Below are 27629 nucleotides of genomic sequence, written 5' to 3' on the forward strand. Positions count from 1 at the left end.
TCCACTGCATTCCACGCTTTGCATTGCGCTTGGTGATGTAAGGCTTGGATTTATACACCTGTGGCCATGGAAGTGATTGGAATTAAATGATTTGGATGTGTGAGTGAAGACTTTTGGAAGTATAGTGTATAGATGATAAACAAGCATGCTTGTTTACTTTGATAAGGGAAAAAACATACTAAAATCATAGACATCATAAGAGCATTGCCAGTGTGGTGACCTGTACTGAATAAATCATCTACAAAAACGTTTGTTTATAATACTTAATCCCACATTGTAGCCTATACATTATTATTGTTGATTGCATAACATCCACATACTGTATTTATATGTCAATGCACGTTTATATTCACAATTTCACAACAACAAAGTCGAGGAATTTGGGAAGGAAATTAACATGAACCTCTCATCGTTCCAAGGAGGAACTACACTGATCAACAAGCCACTGTCATGACAGAAAATGGACTTACAGACTTGTCCCACACCGGCAAAGGAGCAAGACGAGGCTGCCCACTGAGGACAGAGGACAGACCTAAATTTCCCACGGATGGTGGAGATGGTGCACAGCTTTCGCCAACTCCGATCAATTATTATCAACTGAGGATCCAGCACTGAAGATATCGGCACTCGGCAGAACGAGGATAAAGGAGCTTGAGAAGATCTTTGTCTCTGCAAGGATCAGAAGTGTCAAGGCTGTGGTCCTCTTGGTGGTTCTTTGTGGATGTGAAAGACGGATAGAAAACAAGTGAGACAGGAAAAACACTGATGTCTTGGACGGCAAAGAAAACAAACAATCGATTCCGAGCCTCGTCTCTCAATCGAAGCACAGATAACCAAAATGAAGCTTGTATTTTGAAGAATCTTAGGAGAACCAGTTCATTGGAGATCACCATTATGCTTGGAAGAGATCAACCAGCTACAAGATGGATGCAGAGGAATCATGAACCAGTCATTGAGGACCCTGAACACCCAAACAGAAGACAGGGCGTTCTGGAGAAACACCACCCATACGGTCATCAGCTTGGAATCGACGTGATGGGACTTGATAATAATAAATTAGTATTGTGCAAACTGCAGACTGCAGGGGTTGTCAAGTTATGTAATCTCTAATAGAGTCAATTATGTGGTTTAATAATAATCTATAAACAAGTTGTGTCTACATTTGGGATTGAGAGGGAAATCATGTATATTTCATTTGAGTTGTCTTCACATAAAGCTACACTATGCACGTTTTTGGGATTTGGAGACCTCTCTGGCGGAAATACGTAATTGCATGCAACATTTTTTAATGTGGGTCATGATTTGGTCCCCTTCCCCAAGCGGATGAATCTGATGATTGAAAGAGAATTCAAAGGGGGTGAATTATCTAATATTGACTTCAGTATTTTGTTGATTTCAACCTAAAATCGAGCTGGTCCTTCTTTTTGAGCCTGTGCATGGGGTGGGAATACGTTAAGTCATACGACGTGGTGTGAGAAACTCACGACTCAATGCCTCTGACTTTTAGATAATTTTAGATAATTCAGGCTCAAAGCAGTGCACACTCACCATATTTTAGCCTGTTTCAGTAGTGATACGTAGCACTATTAAGATGTGACATTTTGTGCTGTATCTCTGCAGAAAGCCCCACCCCGGACCCCCGGGGGCCCTCCAATAGAACCATTTCGCCGAAGCGGAGGGAGGAACTGGCCAGGATTCGTCAGAGGCAGTTGGCCAACGCTGTGCATTACATCTGGGAGACGGGAGAGGACAAGTACATGTTCCGCTATTTCCACACGGGCTTCTGGGAGTCGTGCGAGAAACACGCTGATGGTGAGAGGAATGAAAGCAAGGCTTTGGAATAGAGTGATGAAATAGAGAGAAAGAGGAGCAGGGAGCCTGTAGTCTCTACAGCTCTGTTCAGACTGCAGGCACATTTAAAAAGATTGACTTCTCAAATCAGACCTTTTGTGACGACTCTGTTATTTGCAAGTGATCAGATCGGATTTGTGTGTCCAGACATCACTAGTATATCTGCATTGGTTGCTGTGGTAACAATGTAAACCAAATCAAATTTGAAAAAGAAAAGACAAAGTTTTAACAAGAATGTAAAACCCCCAAGTGAGCAAGCCTGGGGCGATGGTGGCAAGGAGAACCTCCCTCAGAGCTGAGGAAGAAACCTTGGGAGGAACCAAGGCTCACCAGGGGGGACCCGTCCTCCTCTGGTCAGACTACCTACAGAGTTATTATACTACTAATATTAATAGCAGTAGTATTAGTAGTAGGAATAGCTGGGAGTCTATGAGAACTTCAGTGTAGGGTGGGCAGCTAGTCCAAGGCAGGTGGAGGTAGCTAGGGCGTGGGCAGCTGGTCTGAAGTGGGTAGCAGGAGAGCTCGACAGTCAGTCGTCCATCAGTGTCCGGCCGGACAGGTGGGCAGTCAGAAAAATTCCTCGGTATAGAAATGGAATTAGTTTTGTTCTAATGTAGGCGTCAGTGACTATGTAGTTACGCTGATGGTGTGGATTTCAAACATGGATGCAGGAGAGATGGAGGTACATCATCTCGCCCTTCAAACTCTTCAGAATTCTCTGGCATAATCATGAATTCGGAGCTCTTCCTGAATCCCAGCACTTTGTCAATCTGGATTTGACACTGAGTGTGTTTACATGCACGGAATAATCCGAAACTGCAGAAAATCAGATTTTGTCAGTAATCCAGTCAACACGTTTACATGCACTTGGGTAATCAGACAACGGGGAAACTCTGGGTCTCCGGGAGTCAGGCAGTAATCAGATTTCTGCTTTACAACCAGCCAATAAACTCACAGAAGGAGATGTGGCGTAAATATAACGTAAAACTTTTTTAAAACATCGAGCCACTTTATCTGAAAATATGAACAAACATCATGTAGAGGAATATTTAAATCCTTTATATTGTGCTTATTTACGGCTCTAAAATTTTATCATAATGCTTCAGAATCTCTACAGTTTAATGGTCACCATCGTGCATATTAAACCCCTGACCGCTGCAGATATACTTGCTCACACTAAGCTGCAATTTGACCCTAAACACACCTGATCTACACTCTTAAAAAACATGGTGCTTCAAAGGTTCTGTAGCAAAGAAAAAGGTTCCTATGTGGAACTTTGCATTATAGTTCTTTGCATTATAAAACGGTTCTTCAGATTGATGGATAATGTGCTGTAGATGGTTCTGCATAGCACCCAGAAGTGTTCTGCTATTGTTATGATGTCAAGCTTGTATCAATAGAATAACACTTTTGGGTGCTACATAGAACCCTTTTCAAAAAGGTCCTGTATAGAATCATGAGCACTCCAGGAACCCTTTGCATGTTCAAAGGGTTCTTTGCATCATGAAAGCGTTCTTCAAACTGATGGAGAATGCTACATACGGTAATATAAAACCTTTTTGGAAGGGTTCTAGATAGCATACGAAAGGGGTTTTCTTGTTACATGTCAGGCTTGTAACAATAGAAGAAACCTTTTTTTGGTGCTATATAGAACTGATTTTAAAAAAGCTTCTATATAGAACCATCTACAGCACTTTCATGCATGTTTTCCATCAATATGCAGAACCCTTTCATGATGCGAAGAACGCTTTAATCATGCAAAGTGTTCTTTGAGTGTTCGTGGTTCTACATGGAACCATTTTCTTTGCTTAAGAACCCTTGACGCACCATCTTTTTGGAGAGTGAAGGTAGTAAAGGCCTTCAGGGTCTTCTGAATATTGGAGTCAGGTGTGTTGGATCTGAAATGTCCAGGGTGATTGATGTCCAGGACCCAGACTGGACACACCTGCTATAAGCCTCCGTAGATACAAGTGAAATATTACAGTAACCCAGTTTTCTGTTGCTCTGCAGGGGAGCGATGTCGCAGCTTCCTCGACTTAACCCCCGGAGAAACGCATGGTGAGAATACTGTGTGTCTGCACAGATGTAAGCCTGCCTGAATATGTGTGTGTGTGTTTGTGTGTGTGTGTGTGTGTGTGTCCACATGTGCCTGTCCAAAAGTATCCAGACACTCCTTCCTTTTAATGGATTGGACTATTTTAAAGGAATGTTTTGTCAAAAGTCCAAACGTGGACAGATTTACATTCAGCAGCGTGGTCAATCAAATAAAACATGTTTGGACCCCAACTTTTGCTTATTTAGTTTAGGAGCTATGAAGCTAACATCGCTAACGAACACTGGGAGTCAATAGTCACCCAAATCTTAAATATATCCCCATAATGTCTCTTAACCTGCTCAGATTGCATCCAGCTCTTCATTAAGGTGGTGCAGACTTGCTGGTGTGGTTTAGGGCGCAGTGTGACTTGCTGTGAGCTTTGGGAAATGAACAAAACCTTTCCTAAATGCAAGTAACGCCAGGAGTTGTGCCGATTTCTGCCGCCTTTTTGTGCGCATGCCATCATCCTCTTTATATAATCTGTTTACCCTCGAATGTAAGATGTTGAAACAGAAGTCATGAAGTCTGATTCTGCAGAAAAGTTGCAATTTAGCAGAATACCTGTCATTAAAAAAAATAAAAGCATTAATTTGCTGTACTCCAAATCTGAGACCATGGTCCTCAGACGGAAAAGGGTGGAATGCTCTGTCCAGGTCGGGAGTGAATTCTTGCCCCAAGTGGAGGAGTTTAAATATCTTGGGATTTTGTTCACGAGTGAGGGAAGGATGGAGCGAGAGGTTGAAGGGCGGATTGGTGCGGCGTCTGCAGTAATGCAGACCCTATACCGGTCCGTCATGGTGAAGAGAGAGCTGAGCCAGAAGGCGAAGCCGTCAATTTACCGGTCAGTCTACGTTCCGACTCACACCTATGGTCACTAACTTTGTGCCGAAATGAGCTTTCTCCGCAGGGTCGCCGGGCTCTCCCTTAGAGATAGGGTGAGAAGCTCAGCGATTCGGGAGAGGCTCGGAGTAGAGCCGCTGCTCCTCCACGTTGAGAGAAGCCAGTTGAGGTGGTTCGGGCATCTGGTAAGGATGGCCTCTGGACGCCTCCCTAGGGAGGTGTTCCAGACATGTCCAACAGGGAGGAGACCCCGGGGAAGACCCAGGACACGCTGGAGGGATTACATCTCTCGACTGTCTTGGGAGCGCCTCGGTATCCCTCCGGAAGAGCTGGAAGAAGTGGCGGGGGAGAGGGAGGCCTGGGCCTCTTTGCTTAGGCTGCTGCCCCCGTGACCCGGACCCAGATAAGTGGTTGAGGATGGATGGATGGATGGATGGAATTTGCTGTTCTGTTCATTTTTATGGCTCACAGTAAGTAATAACGTGTCCTAAGCCATGTCTGTGCCACCTTAATGAAGACCTGGATGTGGTTTAAATGAGATTAGAGATGTTTTGGGCCTGTATTTCTACAGAAACGATTTGGGTGACTATGGACTTCTAGCATTTGTTAGCCTTTTAGCTCCTGTGCTAACCTAAAGAAGCAGAATTTGGTCACCAAACACATCGACATCTGGACAAAAATCCTGTAGGTGAACTATAGAAAGCCTGATTTGTGGTCCAAAAGTAATCATCCAACATCAGTAGACCCCACTAATGCTCTCGCAGCTGCTGTCAAATCCTCACAGCAATGTTCCACCGCCTAGTGTATCGACTTGCCAGAAGAGTAGAGGCTGTTACTGCAGCAAACGGGGTCAAACTCCTTAAAAATACTGTTCATTTCAGAAGAAACGCTGGTGTCTACATGCTTTTGGATGTACAGTGTATGTATATGTGTGCCGATGCATGTGGAGCCTCCCTCGTTCTCACTCCCTCTCTCTGTTGAAGGTGTTCTCTGGTTGTCCATGGTTTCTGAGTTCATGTACATCAGTTTGTTGGGGATGGGCTTCCTGCTGATGTGGCTGGAGGTTCTGTGCTCACATAAAGAAATGCATGCGCTCAAAATCAATGCGTTCGCTGCCATTTGCACTGTGCTGTCAGGTAGGAGGATAACCTGGCGCTCTGCAGGCCTACAGATTGGAAATTGCAGTCACTTCAAGTCACAGTATGTGGTAATTCTCTCTGTTTCTCTCAGGCCTGATGGGGATGGTGGCCCACATGATGTACACGACAGTTTTCCAGCTGACGGTTATCGTTGGACCCAAAGACTGGAGGCCGCAGAGCTGGGACTACGGCTGGTCATTCGCGTGAGTTCCATCAGGCCTGTCTTCATCATTTAATCCACATTTTTCAAGATCTCTGCATAATTCAGTGTGTGGGGTGTAAACAGAAGATTCAGAGTGGGTTTGGTGTGAAACGGTTCAGACGTCTTTACAGTTGTGGTGATGGGAACCAGGCGTCGCCATGACTACAACACAGATACAGACACTTTATTTTACCATCCAGAACCACCAGAGAACCTACACGAGTCTTCTGAGTTTATCTGGAATGTTGATGATGGAAAACAGTGGAAAATCTGGAATAATGAGTTTTCTTTGGGGACTATTTTGCCGCACAGCGCCCTGCATGTCTCCCTCCACCATGAATGGAGTTGAAGTTCTCTAAACTCTCATAAAACAGCGTCTCAGTCATCAGGCAGTGAATTCAGAACCAGTTCATGTAGGAACTTTCTGTAGGAGCTTTTAGAGGGATGTCTGGTTCCCATCACCACCACTGTGAGCAGCTCTGACTCGGCAAGTTTCTCTAGAATGGAGCGTTTCACACCGAACCGCTCTGAGCGACTCTTAACCACTTACGTGAAATGGTTGTGAATCCTCTGCCTGATGTCTGAGACGTTGTTTTATGATAGTTTTGAGAAGATTTTATCTTCTATATTTAGGGATACATGCACAGCAATATGAAGCAAAATAGTCCCCAAAGGAAACGTATTATTTACTCTATCTTGAGCAGCCGATTTAAACAACAGGTGTTCATATGGGACACACTGGACACTGCAGGGCATTATCGTAGTGCAAAGCTGAAGAAGCCGAACCAAACACGTCCTGGCTGACCAACGGGGTTAACTGTTTAATCTCCGCTGCCCCCTCAGGTTGGCGTGGGTGTCCTTTAGCTGCTGTATGGGCGCCGCCGTCCTCACCCTCAACTCCTACACCAAAACCATCATCGAGCTGCGGCACAGGCAGAGGCTTCGGCTGGAGGAGTCCCGGGCTGCCAGTCGGGCCCCGGCCTACGAGGAGGTGGTCCCCGGGGCCGGAGGGGCAGGGCTGTACTCCGTCAGCAGCCTGCTGCACTGTCCCAACGGCATGATGGACACGATGTGGGCGGACGGCAGCATGGGAGTGGTGGGGGACGGCGACGTGCCCACCCTCGTGCTGGTGGGGGGATGCGGGCCGGAGGGCTGCGAGGACTGCGAGAGAGAGATGGACGAAATGGACGAGGCCATGGAGAGAGACAGGACAGACTCTCCTTGCTAAAGCCATAGTTTGGACGGAAATCAAGCGAGCACCGTTTCCCCCCCTTTAGCCAAAGTGATCAGACAAGGCACACTAAAAAATGAGATATACCTAAGAAAACATCTTAAATCTAGCCAGTATTTCTCATATTCGTCATTTGTTTTTAACATTTAAGATCCAATATTTAAGATCTGATATTTCTCAAGTGTTTTTTTAAGATGATCACAAGATTCTTCAACCCATTTCCAGATGTTTCGGTATCTTTCTGTCTAGAAATGTGTCTTATTCCGGCGGCAGATCTGCCAATGAATTAAGACAACTGCACTTGATGAACGTAACATATTGACTATATTTAAGATGTTTTCACTGGCCAAGAAATTGTTTGCAGTGCCTGTTTGGTGTCTGAAGTTTATTTGGTTTTAGCACTGGAGCTAATGTAGCTAAGAAGTAATGGACCACACCAACGAGCATTGTCCCAACTCCATGGACCTACGTCCCAGGGATCTTTTTAGCCTGAGAAAAAATGAATTAAAAGATTGAATTAGGCTGTAATTCAGCGAAAGAATTAAACCTTTAGTTTCCAGTCTTACGAGTGTGATTTAACTGTGATTACCGCGGTGCTGTTTTCCGGCGGCTCACAGCGGCACTGGCTTCAGTCCGGCTTTAGATAACGAGCCTTTCAACGTGGAAACTCCTTCAGCCTGGACTGAACTGGACAGAACTGAAGCGCTGCCCACTGTAAATATGATGTTTAAACCAAAGAGGCCAAACAACTTGAAACTGTTGACTAGCGTGTAGTTTGAATAGCAAGCATGAAAACCCCAGCACAGACCAGTAAGAAGTCCATGATGGTCTCAGCTGACCTGTGCTGGTTTATGCTTGTCACCCAGCTTGATCCTTGGTTGACCAGCATACCAGCATCCAACACACAACATATGCTGGTTTATGCTGGTCTAGAGCTGATCTGGTGCTGGTTTAGCTGGTCACCCAACATGGTCATACTGGTTGACCAGCATACCAGCATCCAACACACAACATATGCTTGTTTTGCCACCTCTGCTGCTCTGTGCTGTTTTTGCAGCAGGGTGGCTACTTCTAGATACTTTGTGATGATTTAGACATGTACACAATAAAGTTGTAGCTGAAGTTTTAAGTTAATTTTCAGCTGGTATTATAATTCATAATAGAGCACGAAACTATGACAAGTCAAGCCAGCGCTGCTAAAAACAATCATAGTACCATGGTGTGTGTGTTGTGCTGGTACGAGTGGATCAGACAGGAGTTTTTAAACACTGCGTCCACTCACTGTCCACTCTTTTAGACACTCCTACCTCATCGGTCCACCTTGTAGGTGTAAAGTCAGAGACGACAGCTCATCTGCTGCTGCACCGTTTGTGTTGGTCATCCTCTAGTCCTTCATCAGTTGTCACACTGCTGGCTGGATATTTTTGGTTGGTGGACTATTCTCAGTCCAGCAGTGACACTGAGGTGTTTAAACTCCAGCAGCACTGCTGTGTCTGATCCACTCAGACCAGCACAACACACACTAACCACACCACCACCACGTCAGTGTTACTGCAGTGCTGAGAATGACCCACCACCCAAACAGTACCTGCTCTGTGAGGGTCCATGGGGGTCCTGACCACTGAAGAACAGGGTAACAGAGTATCAGAGAAACAGATGGACTACAGTCTGTAACTGTAGAACTACAGAGGGGAACTATACGGTCAGTGGAGCTGATAAAGTGGACAGTGACAGAAACGAGGTGGTCATGATGTTACGCCTGACCGGTGTAGCCTGAAGTTCCTCTGTACTTTAGTCCGTATTTAAAGATAACAGCATGTCATACAGTGTCAGAAACCACGCAAGTCTATTTGAGCTTAACAACTGGACATGCTGGACATGATGTCCAGGGATGCAGTTAGCGCCATGCCAATTGGAGCCTGTAAGCTTTCCTTACTTGTTAGCTACGTTAGCGCCTCTAGTGCGGAACCATCTGACATCTGACAGAGCTGACGGAACAGCTTTAAAGGGAAAACTGTGCTAAGCTACAGGTTTAAGGATTACCGTGGAAACCTGTATTAAATTAGAAATCGCCTGAACTGTTGATCAAGCTTTAACAACGGCAGTGTGAATGTAGATTAAGCTTCAGTCTGACGAGAGAGAGAGGCGTCAGGCGCTGGTGTCGGGACCTTCTGTGATCCATTTGATAAATGGATTGGGTGTCTAGGAGCTCTTCGGGAAGAAATTTGACGTGAGAGCTGAGTGGATTATACCTATTGCATAAGGACGTGATGCATTCAGGACTGTTTTTTAGGGTTATTGTCAAGGAGCTGCTGTTATTTTTCTCTCTCACGTGGGTCACTGGAGGGACACCTGATATCGCACTGATGCACATGGCACAGAGCAAGATGTTTAGACCTGCCTTTGTGTGGCGGGGGCAGAAGTGTGCCTGCTATGCTGTGGAACGATACAGCAACCAAGATCTACGCACATGCTTTGTCCAAATGGAGTTAAATCAGTAACTTTGCTCAAGTTCTTTCAAGCCTGGTAGACCTTCATGTTGGCCTTCTCTTAGCACTGACCATGTACCATATTCTCTAGATTCCACACCTCTTCTGGGATGACCTGTTAACATACCGAGTGTTTAAATGAGGTCTAATGCTGTCTCGGACCCTTAGCCACTGACAGCTGTGGACGTCAGAGACTGAACTATGCTTTTGCATACTTGTGAAATGGGACGCACTTCCAGGAAAGGGGGTTTCTCTCAATGCTAACAGTGTGTTCAGATGGTCCTTGTCAAACAATGATGACATCAGCAATTCATAGCTATTAATTGTTTGCATTCAGCCCATTATTGGCAGTTAATAAACGTACATGAACAATTTTCATGTGTCCACTACCACAGACAAATGACGTCACTCTCGGATTTTATCTGAACTCTACTTGAAATGCATCCAAGGCACCGACAGGGGTGGTGTTGCATGCGTTGTGTCCAGTAAAGTCACGTCTATCCCCTCTTGTGTTTTCCTAAAAATCTCCCTTTGTTTCAAAGAGATGGAGTGAAATGAGTGACGGGAACACTAAGAAACAAATGAAGGACCAGAAAAGTGCTTCCAGGGGCTTGGAAAGGTATTCTACGTGGTTGCTAAGTGGTTGCTAAGGTATCCCATGTGGTTGCTTAGGGCTTCCTGGGTGGTTGCCATATTATCCGAGGTTTTGCAAGATGCCTGCTTTGGGAATCCTACTGGCTGCTAGGCAGTTGCTGTGCTGTTCCAGATGGTTGCTTGGGTGCTGCTAAGGGATTGATATGGTATCTCTGGTGGTTTCTATGGGGTTGCTAAGTGGTTGCTAAGGTGTTGCAAGGTGGTTGCTTCATTAACCCTGATAGAGGCTTGGCAGTTACTGTGATGTTCTTGGTGGTTGCTAGGGTGTTGCTAGATGGTTGGTATGGTATCTCTGGTGGCTGCTATGGGGTTGCTAGGTGGTTGATTGGGTGTTGCTTAGTGGTTGCTAAGGTGTACCAGGTGGTTGCTGAGGTGTTGCAAGGTGGGTGCATTGATATCCCTGGTGGTTGCTAAAGTGTTGCTAAATGGTTGATATGATATGTCTGGTGGTTGCTATGGGGTTACTCGGGTGTTGCATAGTGGTTGCTAAGGCCTCCCAGGTGATTGCTAAGGTTTTGCAAGGTGGTTGCTTTGGTATCCCTGGTAATGCCTAGGCAGAGCTGTTATGATGCTCCAGGTGGTTGCTAGGGTGTTGTTTAGTGGTTGCTAAGGCATCCCAGGTGATTGCTAAGGTGTTACAAGCTAGCTGCTTTGGTATCCCTGGTTTCCTTGGAAGAGTTTTAATGATGTTCCAGGTGGTTGCTAGGGTGTTGCTTGATGGTGGATATGGAATGTCTGGTGGTTGCAAGGTGGCTGCTAGGGTCTTGCATAGTGGTTGCTAAGGCATCCCAGGTGGTTGGTAAGGTGTTGCAAGATGGCTGCTTTGGTATCCCTGGTAGCTCCTAGGCAGAGTTGTTATTATGTTTTTATGTTTACTATGGTGTTGCTAGGGTGTTGTTAGGTGGTTGGTATGGTGTTGTTAGGTGGTTGCTATTATATTGTGAGCGGCTGCTAATGTGTTGCAAGGTGGTTGCTTTGCTATCCCTGGTGCCTGCAAGGCAGAGTTGCAGTGATGTTCCAGGTGGTTGCAAGGGTGTTGCTAGATGGTTGATATGTTGTCTCTGGTGGCTGCTTTGGAGTTGCAAGGAGTTTGCCATGGTGTTGCTACAGCAGAGCAGTGCTAGGTGTTGCTAGTTTATGTGTAAGGGTTACATAAGAGTTATTATAATAATTGTTACCTCACATTAATCAAAAAGTCTAATCAAAAAGTTGGATATGAACATTCTAGAGTTGCTATGGTGTTGATATCTTGAAACCTGTGGAACCAGTTGGAGAAACAAACCTGCATGACTGCATGAGACAGGCCCAAAGAAAGGCAGAGTGCAGACAGAGGGATGGGAGATTTGGTGAAGTCTGCTTTCCCTTGCTGGACAGGAGATTATGACAGTAATCCTGTGTGGCATGGGGCGGGGGGCAGGGGGGGTGAACAGTAAATAGTATTATGAAATTCTTTTTTGAGAACAGATACATCCTGGTATTCCTCCAACAAAAAAACCTGCTTACACAATAAGCACAAACACTTACGCACATGCACTGTCACATTCACCCGCATGCACAGTGGATGAGTGTTCTTATTCACCGCTGCCAAGTCCAACCTTATGCCCTCCCCACACATGGCTAATCCAGGATTATAAGTAAATATCACCCCATGGAAAATCTCCTTTCCTCTCCCAATAAAAATTCCAGGCAAAGTCAGACCAACCACCACCATCTACACTGAAGCTCAAAGCTTTGGCATCATTCATTAAATTATTAAAATAGTTCTAGTAAAATTAATGTCTGGTATAAAGTTATAATAAAGTTACATTCTGGAATAAATACATTAAAATTAATGATAAATAATAATTGATTAATAATTATTAATTGATTAATTAATAATTTATTAATGTGCCAGGTGTTGTAGGTTGTTGCTATGGTTTCTCTCTTGGGTACTGTGGGGTTCCCAGGTGTTTGCCATGGTCTTGCTTGATGGTTGCTGTGGTATTTTAGGTGGTCACTAGGATATTGCTAAGCAGTGTCAAGATCTACTAAAATTAATTTCCAGAATGAATTTGTAACAAATTTCCCAAATTAAGTTCTACTAAAATGAATATCTAGCATAAATTTGTAATAAAGATAATATCCAGAATGAAGTTCTACTAAAATGAATATCTAGTATAAATTTGTAATAAAGATAATATCCAGAATGAAGTTCTACTAACATTAATATCTAGTATAAATTTGTAATAAAGATAATATCCAGAAAGAAGTTCTACTAAAATGAATATCTAGTATAAATTTGTAATAAAAATAATATCCAGAATGAAGTTCTACTAAAATTAATATCTAGTATAAATTTGTAATAAAGATAATATCCAGAATGAAGTTCTACTAAAATTAATATCTAGTATAAATTTGTAATAAAGACAATATCCAGAATGAAGTTCTACTAAAATTAATATCTAGTATAAATTTGTAATAAAGATAATATCCAGAATGAAGTTCTACTAAAATGAATATCTAGTATAAATTTGTAATAAAGATAATATCCAGAATGAAGTTCTACTAAAATTAATATCTAGTATGAATTTGTAATAAAGATAATATCCAGAATGAAGTTCTACTAAAATGAATATCTAGTATAAATTTGTAATAAAGATAATATCCAGAATGAAGTTCTACTAAAATTAATACCTAGCATAAATTTGTAATAAAGATAATATCCAGAATGAAGTTCTACTAAAATTAATATCTAGTATGAATTTGTAATAAAGATAATATCCAGAATGAAGTTCTACTAAAATTAATATCTAGTATAAATTTGTAATAAAGATAATATCCAGAATGAAGTTCTACTAAAATTAATATCTAGTATAAATTTGTAATAAAGATAATATCCAGAATGAAGTTCTACTAAAATTAATATCTAGTATGAATTTGTAATAAAGATAATATCCAGAATGAAGTTCTACTAAAATGAATATCTAGTATAAATTTGTAATAAAGATAATATCCAGAATGAAGTTCTACTAAAATTAATACCTAGCATAAATTTGTAATAAAGATAATATCCAGAATGAAGTTCTACTAAAATTAATATCTAGTATGAATTTGTAATAAAGATAATATCCAGAATGAAGTTCTACTAAAATTAATATCTAGTATAAATTTGTAATAAAGATAATATCCAGAATGAAGTTCTACTAAAATGAATATCTAGTATAAATTTGTAATAAAGATAATATCCAGAATGAAGTTCTACTAAAATTAATATCTAGTATGAATTTGTAATAAAGATAATATCCAGAATGAAGTTCTACTAAAATGAATATCTAGTATAAATTTGTAATAAAGATAATATCCAGAATGAAGTTCTACTAAAATTAATACCTAGCATAAATTTGTAATAAAGATAATATCCAGAATGAAGTTCTACTAAAATTAATATCTAGTATGAATTTGTAATAAAGATAATATCCAGAATGAAGTTCTACTAAAATTAATATCTAGTATAAATTTGTAATAAAGATAATATCCAGAATGAAGTTCTACTAAAATTAATATCTAGTATGAATTTGTAATAAAGATAATATCCAGAATGAAGTTCTACTAAAATGAATATCTAGTATAAATTTGTAATAAAGATAATATCCAGAATGAAGTTCTACTAAAATTAATACCTAGCATAAATTTGTAATAAAGATAATATCCAGAATTAAGTTCTACTAAAATTAATATCTAGTATGAATTTGTAATAAAGATAATATCCAGAATGAAGTTCTACTAAAATTAATATCTAGTATAAATTTGTAATAAAGATAATATCCAGAATGAAGTTCTACTAAAATTAATATCTAGTATAAATTTGTAATAAAGATAATATCCAGAATGAAGTTCTACTAAAATTAATATCTAGTATGAATTTGTAATAAAGATAATATCCAGAATGAAGTTCTACTAAAATGAATATCTAGTATAAATTTGTAATAAAGATAATATCCAGAATGAAGTTCTACTAAAATTAATACCTAGCATAAATTTGTAATAAAGATAATATCCAGAATGAAGTTCTACTAAAATTAATATCTAGTATGAATTTGTAATAAAGATAATATCCAGAATGAAGTTCTACTAAAATTAATATCTAGTATAAATTTGTAATAAAGATAATATCCAGAATGAAGTTCTACTAAAATTAATATCTAGTATAAATTTGTAATAAAGATAATATCCAGAATGAAGTTCTACTAAAATTAATATCTAGTATGAATTTGTAATAAAGATAATATCCAGAATGAAGTTCTACTAAAATGAATATCTAGTATAAATTTGTAATAAAGATAATATCCAGAATGAAGTTCTACTAAAATTAATACCTAGCATAAATTTGTAATAAAGATAATATCCAGAATTAAGTTCTACTAAAATTAATATCTAGTATGAATTTGTAATAAAGATAATATCCAGAATGAAGTTCTACTAAAATTAATATCTAGTATAAATTTGTAATAAAGATAATATCCAGAATGAAGTTCTACTAAAATTAATATCTAGTATAAATTTGTAATAAAGATAATATCCAGAATGAAGTTTATTTGTGTAAGTTAACACACAGTGATGCATAGTTAATTTGCTTAACGTAACATGTTGGAATATAATATTTCTGAATTTAACATATTAGAATGCAAGTTTGACATATTGGGCAAAAATAAAAAATGTAAAATATGACATGTCATAACTTTTGCATGGGTGGCATTTCATGTTTTCCCCCCTAATATGTTCAGTTCAGTAAATAAACAGTAATTGTGTATTAAAATGTGTATTAAAGTGTGCTCAGTGTAGATGACGCGTTGACCAGGGATGCCCAAACTTTTGGATGGTAGCGAATCCCACCTGATAAAAACAATACAGACAGTTTCACACAGTTTCTCTGAAAATTTTATTCCACAGCTGATGTATCCTTTTTTTCCCACCAGAAGCAACGAGATAATTACAAAACAGAAGTCTAAAGGCTTCTATGTGACCTCCAGAATCACGTGATGAACAAAGCTAGTGCAACGCACTCTACTGTACGTTTTACAGAAACCACAAAAATATGGGCTGCCGTTATAGTTAATTTACAGTAACGGTTGAGTTTTGGTCACTGGGATCATTTGTGTTGTAAACACCATAAAATAAAAAAATATATCCTGCTGAGTTGCGTACATTTCATTTAGACGTTTCATCGGTCGTGATGCTCTAGTGCGATTGGGCTTTTGCATAACTGAATCCACAACATGAAGATGATGGTTTAGAACATTATTTACAAAATGACCGGAGGCCAGCGCTACAATGCAATAAACCTCAGAGTGACTGAGTGATGAGGACAGCGAGGAGGAGCGGGGGAGGCAGAGGGTGGTCCGGCTTCTTTCTATTTGGTGGGCACATACTGAATTAGGCGGAGGGCGCTATCGTTGTCCATCACACCCTGAATGAACTCGCCCTCATGCAACCGCTCTGAGAGAGAGAGAGAATGAAAGGTTGGTGTTAGACGTGTCCACTGTGAAGGAGTTTAAAATAAACGAGAAAACTACAGACAAACATGAAACAGGACATTTCAATATAATGAACATCTAAAGTGGAGTTCTAATAAATGTCACATTTGGAATAAAGTTGAAATGAAATCTATATTCAATATTCGTTTCTATCCATCCATAAAACTAATATCCAGAATGGAATTCGACCAGAATTAATACCTAGAATGACGTTCTAACAAAAGTAATATCCAGAATAAAGGTTTAATAAAAATATTATCAAGAATGAAATTCTAACAAAATGAATATCCAAAATAAAGTTCTTATACAATAAATATCAAGGATTAAGTTTTAATGAAATTAATGTTCAGAAGAAAGTTTGAAAAAAGTCTATATCAAGAATGCAATTCTAACAAAATTAATATCCAGATTGAAGGATAAAATAATTGAATATATATATATATAAAGGTATTTATTAGGTACACCTTGCTAGTAAAAGGTTGGAGCCCCTTTTGCCTTCAGAACTGTCTTAATTCTTCGTGTCAGACTTTCAACAAGGTGTTGGAAACGTTCCTCAGAGATTCTGGTTGGTTATTTGAGTTCCTGTTGCCTTTCTATCATCTGGAACCAGTCTGCCCATTCTCCTCTGACCTCTCACATCAACAAGGCATTTTCGTCCACACGACTGACCGCTCACTGGATGTTTCCTCTTTTTCGGACCGTTCTCTGTAAACCCTAGAGATGGTTGAGCGTGAAAATCCCAGCAGATCAGCAGTTTCTGAAATACTCAGACCAGCCCGTCTGGCACCAACAACCACGCCACGTTCAAAGCCCCTTAAATCCCCTTTCTTCCCCGTTCTGGTGCTCGGTCTGCACTTCAGCAGGTTGTCTTGACCACCTCTACACGCCTAAATGCAGTGAGCTGCGGCCGTGTGATTGGCTGATTAGCTATTTGTGTTAACAAGCAACTGATCTATACTTAATAAAGTGTCTGTGAGTGTATCTCTCTCTCTCTCTCTCTCTCTCTCTCTGTATATATATATATATATATATATATATATTTTTTTTTTTTTAACTTAAGTATCATTTACTGTATTTGCAGTTGTGAACCCTCACCGTTCTCCGTCTTGTTGAAGTAAGACCACAGCTTGTTCACTCTTTTCTCTGGAGTGTTCTCATCTTCTGGAAGCCTGTCTAGTTCATCCTTTGGAATCATCTTAAAGATGGCCTGAGTGAGGACACAAGCGGGAAGAAACGACAGACAAAGCATTAGACAGAACATTCGTCCAAAAATGGCAACGTTACACGTCCAAAACCGCATAAAACTACACAGAACATCTAAACAGTATGAGTATTATGTATTTCAGTATTATGTACAGTGCAGTGTTACGTAGTTTAGGACAGTGTTTCTCAAAGCTTTCCTTCAGGTCTGCACTAACACTGAGGAAGGGCTTCCTCATGGGCAGATTAGCTGGATCAGGTGTGTTGGGAGCAGGGAAAACGCTAAAAAGTGCCGGGCAGTGAGAAACACTGGTTTAGGACGGAGTTCTGTTTAAAAAGCTGAGTTTGTCTCCCCCTGGTGGTTTTACCTTGCTCAGTTTTCAAACTCAATGTAGTGAAGATGTAGTAGTTTAGCGTTAGCATAGAGGAGAAGGAAACTGAAGATTATTACTAAACTCCTCTCACATCCCGTCCGGTCTACAGACCAGTGAAATCCAGATAAATTTCACTTTAAAGTGGCTTCAAATGAAAGAACAAGCCCAACAACATTAATAGAAAACAAACCATGTATTACTGGTGTCTGTATTAGCACGCTAAACATCTGTATTACCACGCTAAAGTCTATATTAGCATACTCAGTGTCTGTGATAGCACGCTAAACCTCTGTATTAGCATGCTAAGCATCTGTATTATCATGCTAAATGTCTGTATTAACATGTTAAATGTCTATATTAGCATGGTTAATGTCTGTATTAGCAGGCTAAATGTCTGTATTAGCAGGCTAAACATCTATATTAGCACGCTAAACCTCTGTATTAGCATGCTAAACTTCTGTATTATCATGCTAAGCGTCTGTATTATCATGCTAAGCGTCTGTATTATCGTGCTAAACCAATAATAAGCAAAGCTAAGCGATTGATTCTTACTGTTCTTGGTCAAATTCAGTGCTCATTTAACTAAACGATTGATCTTGTGTTTTCATCAGGATCCTCATACGAGACGGTTCCTGTAATATGGAACAGAATCCTGGAACAGAACCTCATCTCTCAAAAACCGTGACTTTACAGGAGAAGGAAAAAACATTTCTTACAATGGAAATGAATGTAAAAATATTTTTTTCCAAGCCATCTACATTCGTCCTTTTATCATGCAGTTTGTAAGCAGTGTAAAGGGTGGCGGCAATTTTTTTTAATTATGTAAAAATTAAAAATGACAAAAGTGGAGTTACGGCTCTGACAGCAGTGATATGTTGTGTTTGGATGCTGGTATGGAAGTCGATATGCTGAGCTCCAGCAAAACCAGCATATCCATCCGCACCAGACATTTACAGCGCTCGGCTTACAATGTGATCATTTTACACAGGTGGGTGGAGGTGGTGTTGGGAGTCTTGCCCAAGGACTCTTATTGGTATAGTGCAGGGTGTTTTTCCCAGGTGGGGACTGAACCGCAGTCTACAGTGTAGAAAGAGGTGCCACCCTCTACTACCAGACCAACACTAGACCAGCATAAACAAGTTTAGACCAACATGGAATACATGCTGTTTGTTTTCAGCAGGCTATTTAATACAGACTAATCAACGCCAGCCACATACCTCCTCCTCTGAAAAAGTCATATACTGAATTTACTTGATTCTAATGGGTCATTTCCACGTGAATAGTGCACATCAGCACACTTCCGTTTTTGTCTTTACCTCCTTTTAGCAGTAATTGTGCTGATTTCATATATTTCATTCACGTCTGCTTGTGTTTAATAGGCAGATTCCACAGCACTCCCAACGTTTTCCTTATAGCACTCTGAGCGGACCGTGAAACACCAGCGTTTCCTCTCGGAGCGCGCTGCCTAAGCCTTTTCCTTCTGTCCAGCCATGTTAGCGCAGAGCTTCTTTAGCAAAGCCAAACGCGGCTCCATCTGCACCTAATTCTGAGATTTCTTCGGGGTTAATCACTGCGCTGGAAATAAGCTCCATATCCCACTGACCTCCATTCACATCTAATACTGAATGCTCATTTACACGGCTTTTAAGCCGCCCACAGTGGGATAGGTGGTGGGTTAGCATGGACAAAAACCGAAGCGTTTGATGTGAGCAGTTGTAGTACCGTGAACAGAGGTGGTCTCAAACACTGGTCTTAGTCTTTTGGGGGCAGTCGTGGGCTGGAGGTTAGGGAACTGTGACCGGAAGGTTGCCGGCTCAATCCCCAGCACCGACAGTCCATGACTGAGGTATCCTTGAGCAAGACACCTAACCCCCAATTGTGCCGTGGATAGGGCTGCCCACCACTCCAGGCAAGTGTGCTCACTGCCCCCTAGTGTGTGTGTTCACTAGTGTGTATGTGGTGTTTCACTTCACGAATAGGTTAATTGTGGAGGTGGAATTTCCCCGTTTGTGGGATTAAAAAAGCATCACTTCACTTAAGATGATCAAACGAAGGAGTGCCTGCGCTTCACTTAAGCAGGCCCACTGAAGTAAGATCTCCTGAGGCAGTTTGGGAAATTGGCCAAAACGACAGCAGCTGGTGGACACAATGCAATATGTGTCCAAATATCTACATTTAGACTACGGTATTTATTTCAAACGGTGTTAATTTTGTACATGTGTTAAGGGTCCTATTGACTGGGAGACCTGGGAGTGTTGACCAGCATAGCAGCATCCCCAACACAACATGCCGCTGTTGTTGGAAGAAGAACTTCACATCTCCATTGTTGTCGTTTTTCAGTTTTTGGCATAATTTGAAAACGCCTGTCATCCTTTACATTGTGTGTAAATGCCATGAGGAACGGGCCAAAGGAAATGGCACAAAATGACTTGTAAAAATGTCTGGTTCCATTGACTTACATTAAAAGTGAAGTGTGTTTTTTCCTTCTCCTGTAAAGTCACCATTTTCTTCCGACAACAGTGATATGCTGGTTTTGCTGGTTTTCTAGGCTCTAAATGTAGGTATTGTGATATAAACCGAGTCCGTTCTACAGTTTCTCATTAGGCTGAATGAATAACCGACTCTAAATGTAGGTATTGTGATATAAACCGAGTCCGTTCTACAGTTTCTCATTAGGCTGAATGAATAACCGACTCTAAATGTAGGTATTGTGATATAAACCGAGTCCGTTCTACAGTTTCTCATTAGGCTGAATGAATAACCGACTCTAAATGTAGGTATTGTGATATAAACCGAGTCCGTTCTACAGTTTCTCATTAGACTGAATGAATAACCAACTCTAAATGTAGGTATTGTGATATAAACCGAGTCCGTTCTACAGTTTCTCATTAGACTGAATGAATAACTGACTCTAAATGTAGGTATTGTGATATAAACCGAGTCCGTTCTACAGTTTCTCGTTAGGCTGAATGAATAACCGACTCTAAATGTAGGTATTGTGATATAAACCGAGTCCGTTCTACAGTTTCTCGTTAGGCTGAATGAATAACCGTCTCTAAATGTAGGTATTGTGATATAAACCGAGTCCGTTCTACAGTTTCTCGTTAGGCTGAATGAATAACCGACTCTAAATGTAGGTATTGTGATATAAACCGAGTCCGTTCTACAGTTTCTCGTTAGGCTGAATGAATAACCGACTCTAAATGTAGGTATTGTGATATAAACCGAGTCTGTTCTACAGTTTCTCGTTAGGCTGAATGAATAACCGACTCTAAATGTAGGTATTGTGATATAAACCGAGTCTGTTCTACAGTTTCTCGTTAGGCTGAATGAATAACCGACTCTAAATGTAGGTATTGTGATATAAACCGAGTCTGTTCTACAGTTTCTCATTAGGCTGAATGAATAACCGACTCTAAATGTAGGTATTGTGATATAAACCGAGTCCGTTCTACAGTTTCTCATTAGACTGAATGAATAACCGACTCTAAATGTAGGTATTGTGATATAAACCGAGTCCGTTCTACAGTTTCTCATTAGACTGAATGAATAACTGACTCTAAATGTAGGTATTGTGATATAAACCGAGTCCGTTCTACAGTTTCTCATTAGACTGAATGAATAACCGACTCTAAATGTAGGTATTGTGATATAAACCGAGTCCGTTCTACAGTTTCTCATTAGACTGAATGAATAACCGACTCTAAATGTAGGTATTGTGATATAAACCGAGTCTGTTCTACAGTTTCTCATTAGACTGAATGAATAACCGACTCTAAATGTAGGTATTGTGATATAAACCGAGTCCGTTCTACAGTTTGTCATTAGGCTGAATGAATAACCGACTCTAAATGTAGGTATTGTGATATAAACCGAGTCCGTTCTACAGTTTCTCATTAGACTGAATGAATAACCGGCTCTAAATGTAGGTATTGTGATATAAACCGAGTCCGTTCTACAGTTTCTCATTAGACTGAATGAATAACCGACTCTAAATGTAGGTATTGTGATATAAACCGAGTCCGTTCTACAGTTTCTCAATAGGCTGAATGAATAACCGACTCTAAATGTAGGTATTGTGATATAAACCGAGTCCGTTCTACAGTTTCTCATTAGACTGAATGAATAACCGGCTCTAAATGTAGGTATTGTGATATAAACCGAGTCCGTTCTACAGTTTCTCATTAGACTGAATGAATAACCGACTCTAAATGTAGGTATTGTGATATAAACCGAGTCCGTTCTACAGTTTCTCATTAGACTGAATGAATAACCGACTCTAAATGTAGGTATTGTGATATAAACCGAGTCTGTTCTACAGTTTCTCATTAGGCTGAATGAATAACCGACTCTAAATGTAGGTATTGTGATATAAACCGAGTCCGTTCTACAGTTTCTCATTAGGCTGAATGAATAACCGACTCTAAATGTAGGTATTGTGATATAAACCGAGTCCGTTCTACAGTTTCTCATTAGGCTGAATGAATAACCGACTCTAAATGTAGGTATTGTGATATAAACCGAGTCCGTTCTACAGTTTCTCATTAGGCTGAATGAATAACCGACTCTAAATGTAGGTATTGTGATATAAACCGAGTCCGTTCTACAGTTTCTCATTAGGCTGAATGAATAACCGACTCTAAATGTAGGTATTGTGATATAAACCGAGTCTGTTCTACAGTTTCTCATTAGGCTGAATGAATAACCGACTCTAAATGTAGGTATTGTGATATAAACCGAGTCCGTTCTACAGTTTCTCATTAGGCTGAATGAATAACCGGCTCTAAATGTAGGTATTGTGATATAAACCGAGTCCGTTCTACAGTTTCTCATTAGACTGAATGAATAACCGGCTCTAAATGTAGGTATTGTGATATAAACCGAGTCCGTTCTACAGTTTCTCGTTAGGCTGAATGAATAACCGGCTCTAAATGTAGGTATTGTGATATAAACCGAGTCTGCTCTACAGTTTCTCATTAGACTGAATGAATAACTTGATCGGTCCATTGTCAACTTTCTCAGAGTGAAAGACGTGGTCCTAGATCAGTGTTCCCTCTTTATAAGTCTGGGCGCAGCGCCTTTAGCCAAGAAGGCAGTCATTTAAGCCTCAGATTAGAACTGGTGCCAAAGCTTCTGGCAGCCAACCAACAGGGCCTCATCGCATCCCACACTAAATGCTCTTTTAACTTCACTTCATCACTTGTGTGCTTTCTACGTTCAGAAAGGTCGGCAATGATGGTGTGTGGTGACGTTAGCCGTGCACCAAATGTGAGAGAGTGTCAGCCACAGTCTTGCATGCTGGCAGGTTGCTAATCTATGGTCTTGCGGCGCGAACATTTATTTGTTTTGGCTGTTGGAAATCACACAGCAGTGTCCTATTCACTTTCTATATCTCCCTTCATCCCCGGCACATGTGATCTTTCAGTCTGAGGTTAAATCGTAATCTAAGCCAGATTAGTCTGTCTTGTGGGTTCTACATCCCCCCGATTTACTTTCCCGTCATCACATCTCCAATCAGGCGGATGTGCACTCCTGACCTATGGATAGGAATAACTTCCCAATAGTATTGTTTAACATACGTTGGGATCTGAAGACAGCGTTATTTTTCTTGTTCTCACACACTCTAGTGGCCTTTTTGGGTTTAATTGGTAGCGATAAACAATGAAGCATTCTTAACATGAAACTTAAACTTATTATGAATGGATCTATTTATTTATTTAACAGCTTGTTTTTTGGGGCGTAAAAAATAATTCACCCCCTCAAATTCAATTAAATACATACCAGGGCACTTTTTCAATTAAGTGTAGTAACTGAAACGAGCATAAATATGATTTCAGAAGGATATAATGTGCGTTTCTGTTGAAAGAAATCCTCATATCTTCATTTTTGACGTTTTTCAGGTTTTGGCATAATTTGAAAATATTTGTTGCCCTTTAAACTGTCCACAAATTTCATGATGAATGGACTAAAATAAATGACCTAAAATGACTTGGACAAAAGTCTGGTTCCATTGACTTACATTAAAATTAAAGTAGGTTTTTTCCTTCTCCTGTAAAGTCACCATTTTGGACATACAAGGTTTTCTTCCGACAGCAGCCATATACAAGAACCTACTGATATTTGTGTCATAGCTTTTATGATGGTATAAATTCATTTCAAAACAGGGTCATGAATTTTGCCATCCAGATTGGATGGTGCAACCACAGTTTACCACTTTATCCTTACCACTTAGTTGTGTCCTACTGAAAAGATGTAGAATCCAGCCTTGGTGCTTGGACCCCTATATAAATCTCTCTCATTGAACTCAAGTTTATACACATTTTACTTCAGAATAAATAAGCATGATAATAATAGTAACACATTTTCATGGTTTTCCTGGGGTCACAATTCCTGACTTCTTTCTTCAAAGCATGCTAGAATAAAAGTCCTTTGCTGTTGGTTGTGCTGAACTAAGTTTGAGGAAAATCTGAAAAGTTTCTAAATGAGTTTGTACAGCAGCCCTATTTAAAAACATTTTTAAAAACTACTTTTATTTGTGACTAAATTACTCTTTTAATAGTTCACTTAGCCAGCCAGCCCCAAAGTGTTATCACACACTTCTAGAACCTAAGAATAGCTCAGCCAGTTTACATTAAAGTGCTTATAGTTACTGAGTAATAAGCCTTTGTATGTAATACGCCTGGGATGTTAATCTGCATATGGGGTCGGATGGCTGCACCGCTTGATGTTAGACAGGAAGTTGCTTGAACTCTTTTTAATAGAAATCAGATTTAATTAACCTCAGGTATTAGTTGAGTATTATTTACTTTAAACATACTGACACTTTTACTGTATAAAAGCCATGAATCCAAAAATGTTTCTGTAAAAAAACAAACAAACAAACAAAAAACCCTCCAACCATTTCTAATCCACGTGGACGGTCTGAGTTGTATGACTTGTGTAGGTGGGTTTACTGCCCGAGCGCTAAACCAGTAATCCGATGGATTATTCTTGGTTTGGCCGATTCTATTAGCAATCGGCTGAAGTGCTGGACTAATTGCTGAGTTAAAGCCTTTATGGCCCACATCATTCAAAGAGCAGCCACGGCGTCTAATTTAGGCCCTATATAGGGGACCGAAAAAGCATGAGATTAGAAGCCAGGAGTTTAATGTCCTTAGCCATGTTTACATGTAGATTTGTTTTGTTTTATACGTCCTATGAAGGAATCGGGGCCGATTTAAAACAGACTCCATCCAGACTAAACGTTATGTCATCGGCCGCATTGAGAAGACGACATGTTGTGTCTCTGAACAGGAATTATGCACTGAATGGAATAAAACAAGCTCACGTGTCAGGAACAGGAATGTTGTGTGGAATATTCTGCCTCTTTCATTCTGAATGGATTTGCAGTCAGTATCAGCTCTTCTGTGTCGGTGCTCCAGTATTGGGGCTCAGAGGGTTTTTGTTGGCTATATTGGTAATTGCAACATTAGGCCGTCCCAAATTGTGGCTTTAACCCATCGATGGCTATTATTTATGTTAATATGGTTATTATCATTATTATTGCCATTTTTCTCAACAAGCTATTCAATTATATAGTTACTTTTCAGTGATTATGTAATAATATTTGCTTGTTTCAATGTGCTACAAGTAAAAAATATAGCTTATTATTTAGTATTTTTATCAACTATGAATTATTTAGTATTTATTTTTGAAACCCATATGATATATTCAGTTTCTACTATGAATTATATCATATTCATTATGAATTATTCAGTATTTACTACACTATGAATTACTTAGTAACAACTTTGATTTATTCAGTATCCACTGTGAATTATTTGGTAACAACTTTGATTTGTTCAGTATCTACTATGAATTATTAAGAAACAATTATGACTTATTTAATATACGCTATGAATTTTGTAAAATGTACTATGACATGTTTTGTAACTGTAATGAATTATGCTATAAATATCTACTATAAATTATTCAGTAACTACTATGAATTATTCTGCATTAACCATGAATTATTTCAGATCCACTATGAATTATTCAGTATCTCCTATGAAAGTAACTTAACAGTAAAGATTGAAATGCTTATGTCATTTCTAGTTTGAATAAATTATGTGATATGTGTATAAATGATGTCTTTCTATTTACATACTGGGCAATAATGTAGTTGATATAATCTGTTTTCTTCATGTGGAAATCAGGTCAATTCATCCCACGAACGCCCCCCTCACCAGCAGACGTGCATGATAACTTACGTTGGTGATTTCTGACACTTCTGCCTTGGTGATGTAGCCGTTCTTGTCGACGTCGAAGAGAGAGAAGGCCCACTCCAGCTTGGTCTGTGTCTTCCCGCCGGATGTCATGTGCAGGGCGATGATGTACTCTTTGAAGTCCAGCGTGCCATCATCGTTGGTGTCGAACGAGCGGAAGACGTGCTTGGCGTAGGTCTTGGCGTCGCTGTCAGGGAAGAAGCGGTCGTAGATCTTCTCGAACTCTTCCGGTGCGATGCGGCCCGTTGGGCACTGCTTCTGGAAGTTCTCGTACCACTGCGAGAGCTCGTTCTCCGAGAACTTGGTGTTGAGCTTCAGGTCCTCCAGGATCTCCTTGGACATGGCGCCGCTCTTGGCGTTCCCCATCGTTATCGGCTGTCTGGATTCAGGGGGCTTCAAGAAAGTTAAGTGTTTGCTCCAAGAAGAGACCAAAGGCCTCTCGCTTTAACTGCTCCAGAGGTTGTACCGGAGTCACAGAGGAACGGCACCAACCTCCCCGGACAACGTTGTGAAAATGAACCTGCCCTGAATGCTGAAATAATGGCCACCCAGGTTGTTGAAGTGGAGACTGGCTGGGAGGGGAGGGGCAACAGATAACTAGGTGGGAGTAGGTGGACTTAGGCTGTTACCTTTGACGGCACGGTTAATTCTGTTAGAGGCAGATTTCGCTTGGCTGAGCCTCTGAGCTTTAAATCTACATTTCTGGCCTGTCTCTTGTTCTCTTCCTATAAGGAGCCTGTCTACAATTTTAAACCCCTACCTGGATGAGAGATGGACGAAGCAGCCACAACAGTGCCTGTAAAGTCTGTAAAGTTCAGGTCAGTCCCTCTGTGGCCCATATAAAGCTCATAACGCTGATATATTAGCCTATTAAACCTGCCGCCCTTCATTTACATAATTTCCATACACACTAATCAGGCATAACATTCTGACCACCTCCTTGTTTCTACGCTCACTGTCCACTTTATCAGCTCCACTGACCGTATAGCTGCACTCTGTAGTTCTAGTTACAGACTGTAGTCCATCTGTTTCTCTGATACTCTGTTACCCTGTTCTTCAGTGGTCAGGACCCCCATGGACCCTCACAGAGCAGGTACTATTTGGGTGGTGGGTCATTCTCAGCAATGCAATAACACTGACGTGGTGGTGGTGTGTTAGTGTGTGTTGCGCTGGTCTGAGTGGATCAGACAGCAGTGCTGCTGGAGTTTTTAAACACCTCAGTGTCGCTGCTGGACTGAGAATAGTCCACCAACCAGAAACATCCAGCCAGCAGCGTCCAGTGACCACTGATGAAGGACTAGAGGATGATTAGTTCATACTGCACAGCAGCAGATGAGCTGTCGTCTCTGACTTTACATCTACAAGGTGGACCGACGAGATAGGAGTGTCTAATAGAGTGGACAGTGAGTGGACACAGCGTTTAAAACCTCCAGTAGCACTGTGGTGTCTGGTCCACTCAGACCAGCACAACACACACTATCTATCAGCTATAAATTCACATCCTGACCTTCCGTTCCCATAACAAAGTGTTCTCAATCCCCAGAACATAAATGATAAAGCAGTCAGCACTGAGTGATCCAACTAATCGTGTCCTCTGATAGCCTCAGGCCTCATGGCAACACAGCAGAGCTTCTGAATTAGACTTAGAGAGCAGCTGCCAAAAAGACAGACTGACCTGCCTCTACTTCATGCACCTGCTTTTTTGGTCATGGAGTAACTTGGGTGATCTGAGGGGAATTCCATCAACTTTACTAAATTTCTGTATAATTAAGTGGTT

General features: G+C 40.5%; 2 protein-coding genes across 3 annotated transcripts in view; one reads left to right on the forward strand and one right to left on the reverse strand.

Annotated features, from left to right (window-relative positions):
• si:ch211-149k23.9 (germ cell-specific gene 1-like protein) overlaps positions 1-8487 on the forward strand; it is a 15293-nt gene extending 6806 nt beyond the window's left edge. Inside the window, exons 3-7 of one of the 2 annotated variants that reach the window (XM_017714575.2) lie at positions 1621-1812; positions 3862-3909; positions 5770-5922; positions 6017-6128; positions 6971-8487. In XM_017714575.2, coding sequence (XP_017570064.1) covers positions 1621-1812; positions 3862-3909; positions 5770-5922; positions 6017-6128; positions 6971-7355 — 890 coding nt within the window. In that variant the 3' untranslated portion in view covers positions 7356-8487. The remainder of the gene's footprint in view (positions 1-1620; positions 1813-3861; positions 3910-5769; positions 5923-6016; positions 6129-6970) is intronic. The other variant, XM_017714576.2, reaches the window with a different exon arrangement.
• A 6913-nt stretch (positions 8488-15400) lies between these two features.
• On the reverse strand, positions 15401-26412 carry rcvrn2 (recoverin 2). Its single transcript, XM_017714553.2, has 3 exons — positions 25838-26412; positions 17110-17221; positions 15401-15976 (listed from the first exon to the last, which is right to left on the reverse strand). Exons 1-3 carry the CDS (start codon positions 26216-26218, stop codon positions 15891-15893), a joined length of 579 nt encoding a protein of 192 aa, XP_017570042.1. The 5' UTR covers positions 26219-26412; the 3' UTR covers positions 15401-15890.
• Between the last annotated feature and the right edge of the window lie 1217 nt (positions 26413-27629).

Source organism: Pygocentrus nattereri, chromosome 3 (assembly GCF_015220715.1).
Source record: "Pygocentrus nattereri isolate fPygNat1 chromosome 3, fPygNat1.pri, whole genome shotgun sequence".
NCBI classification, from domain to species: Eukaryota; Metazoa; Chordata; class Actinopteri; order Characiformes; family Serrasalmidae; genus Pygocentrus; species Pygocentrus nattereri.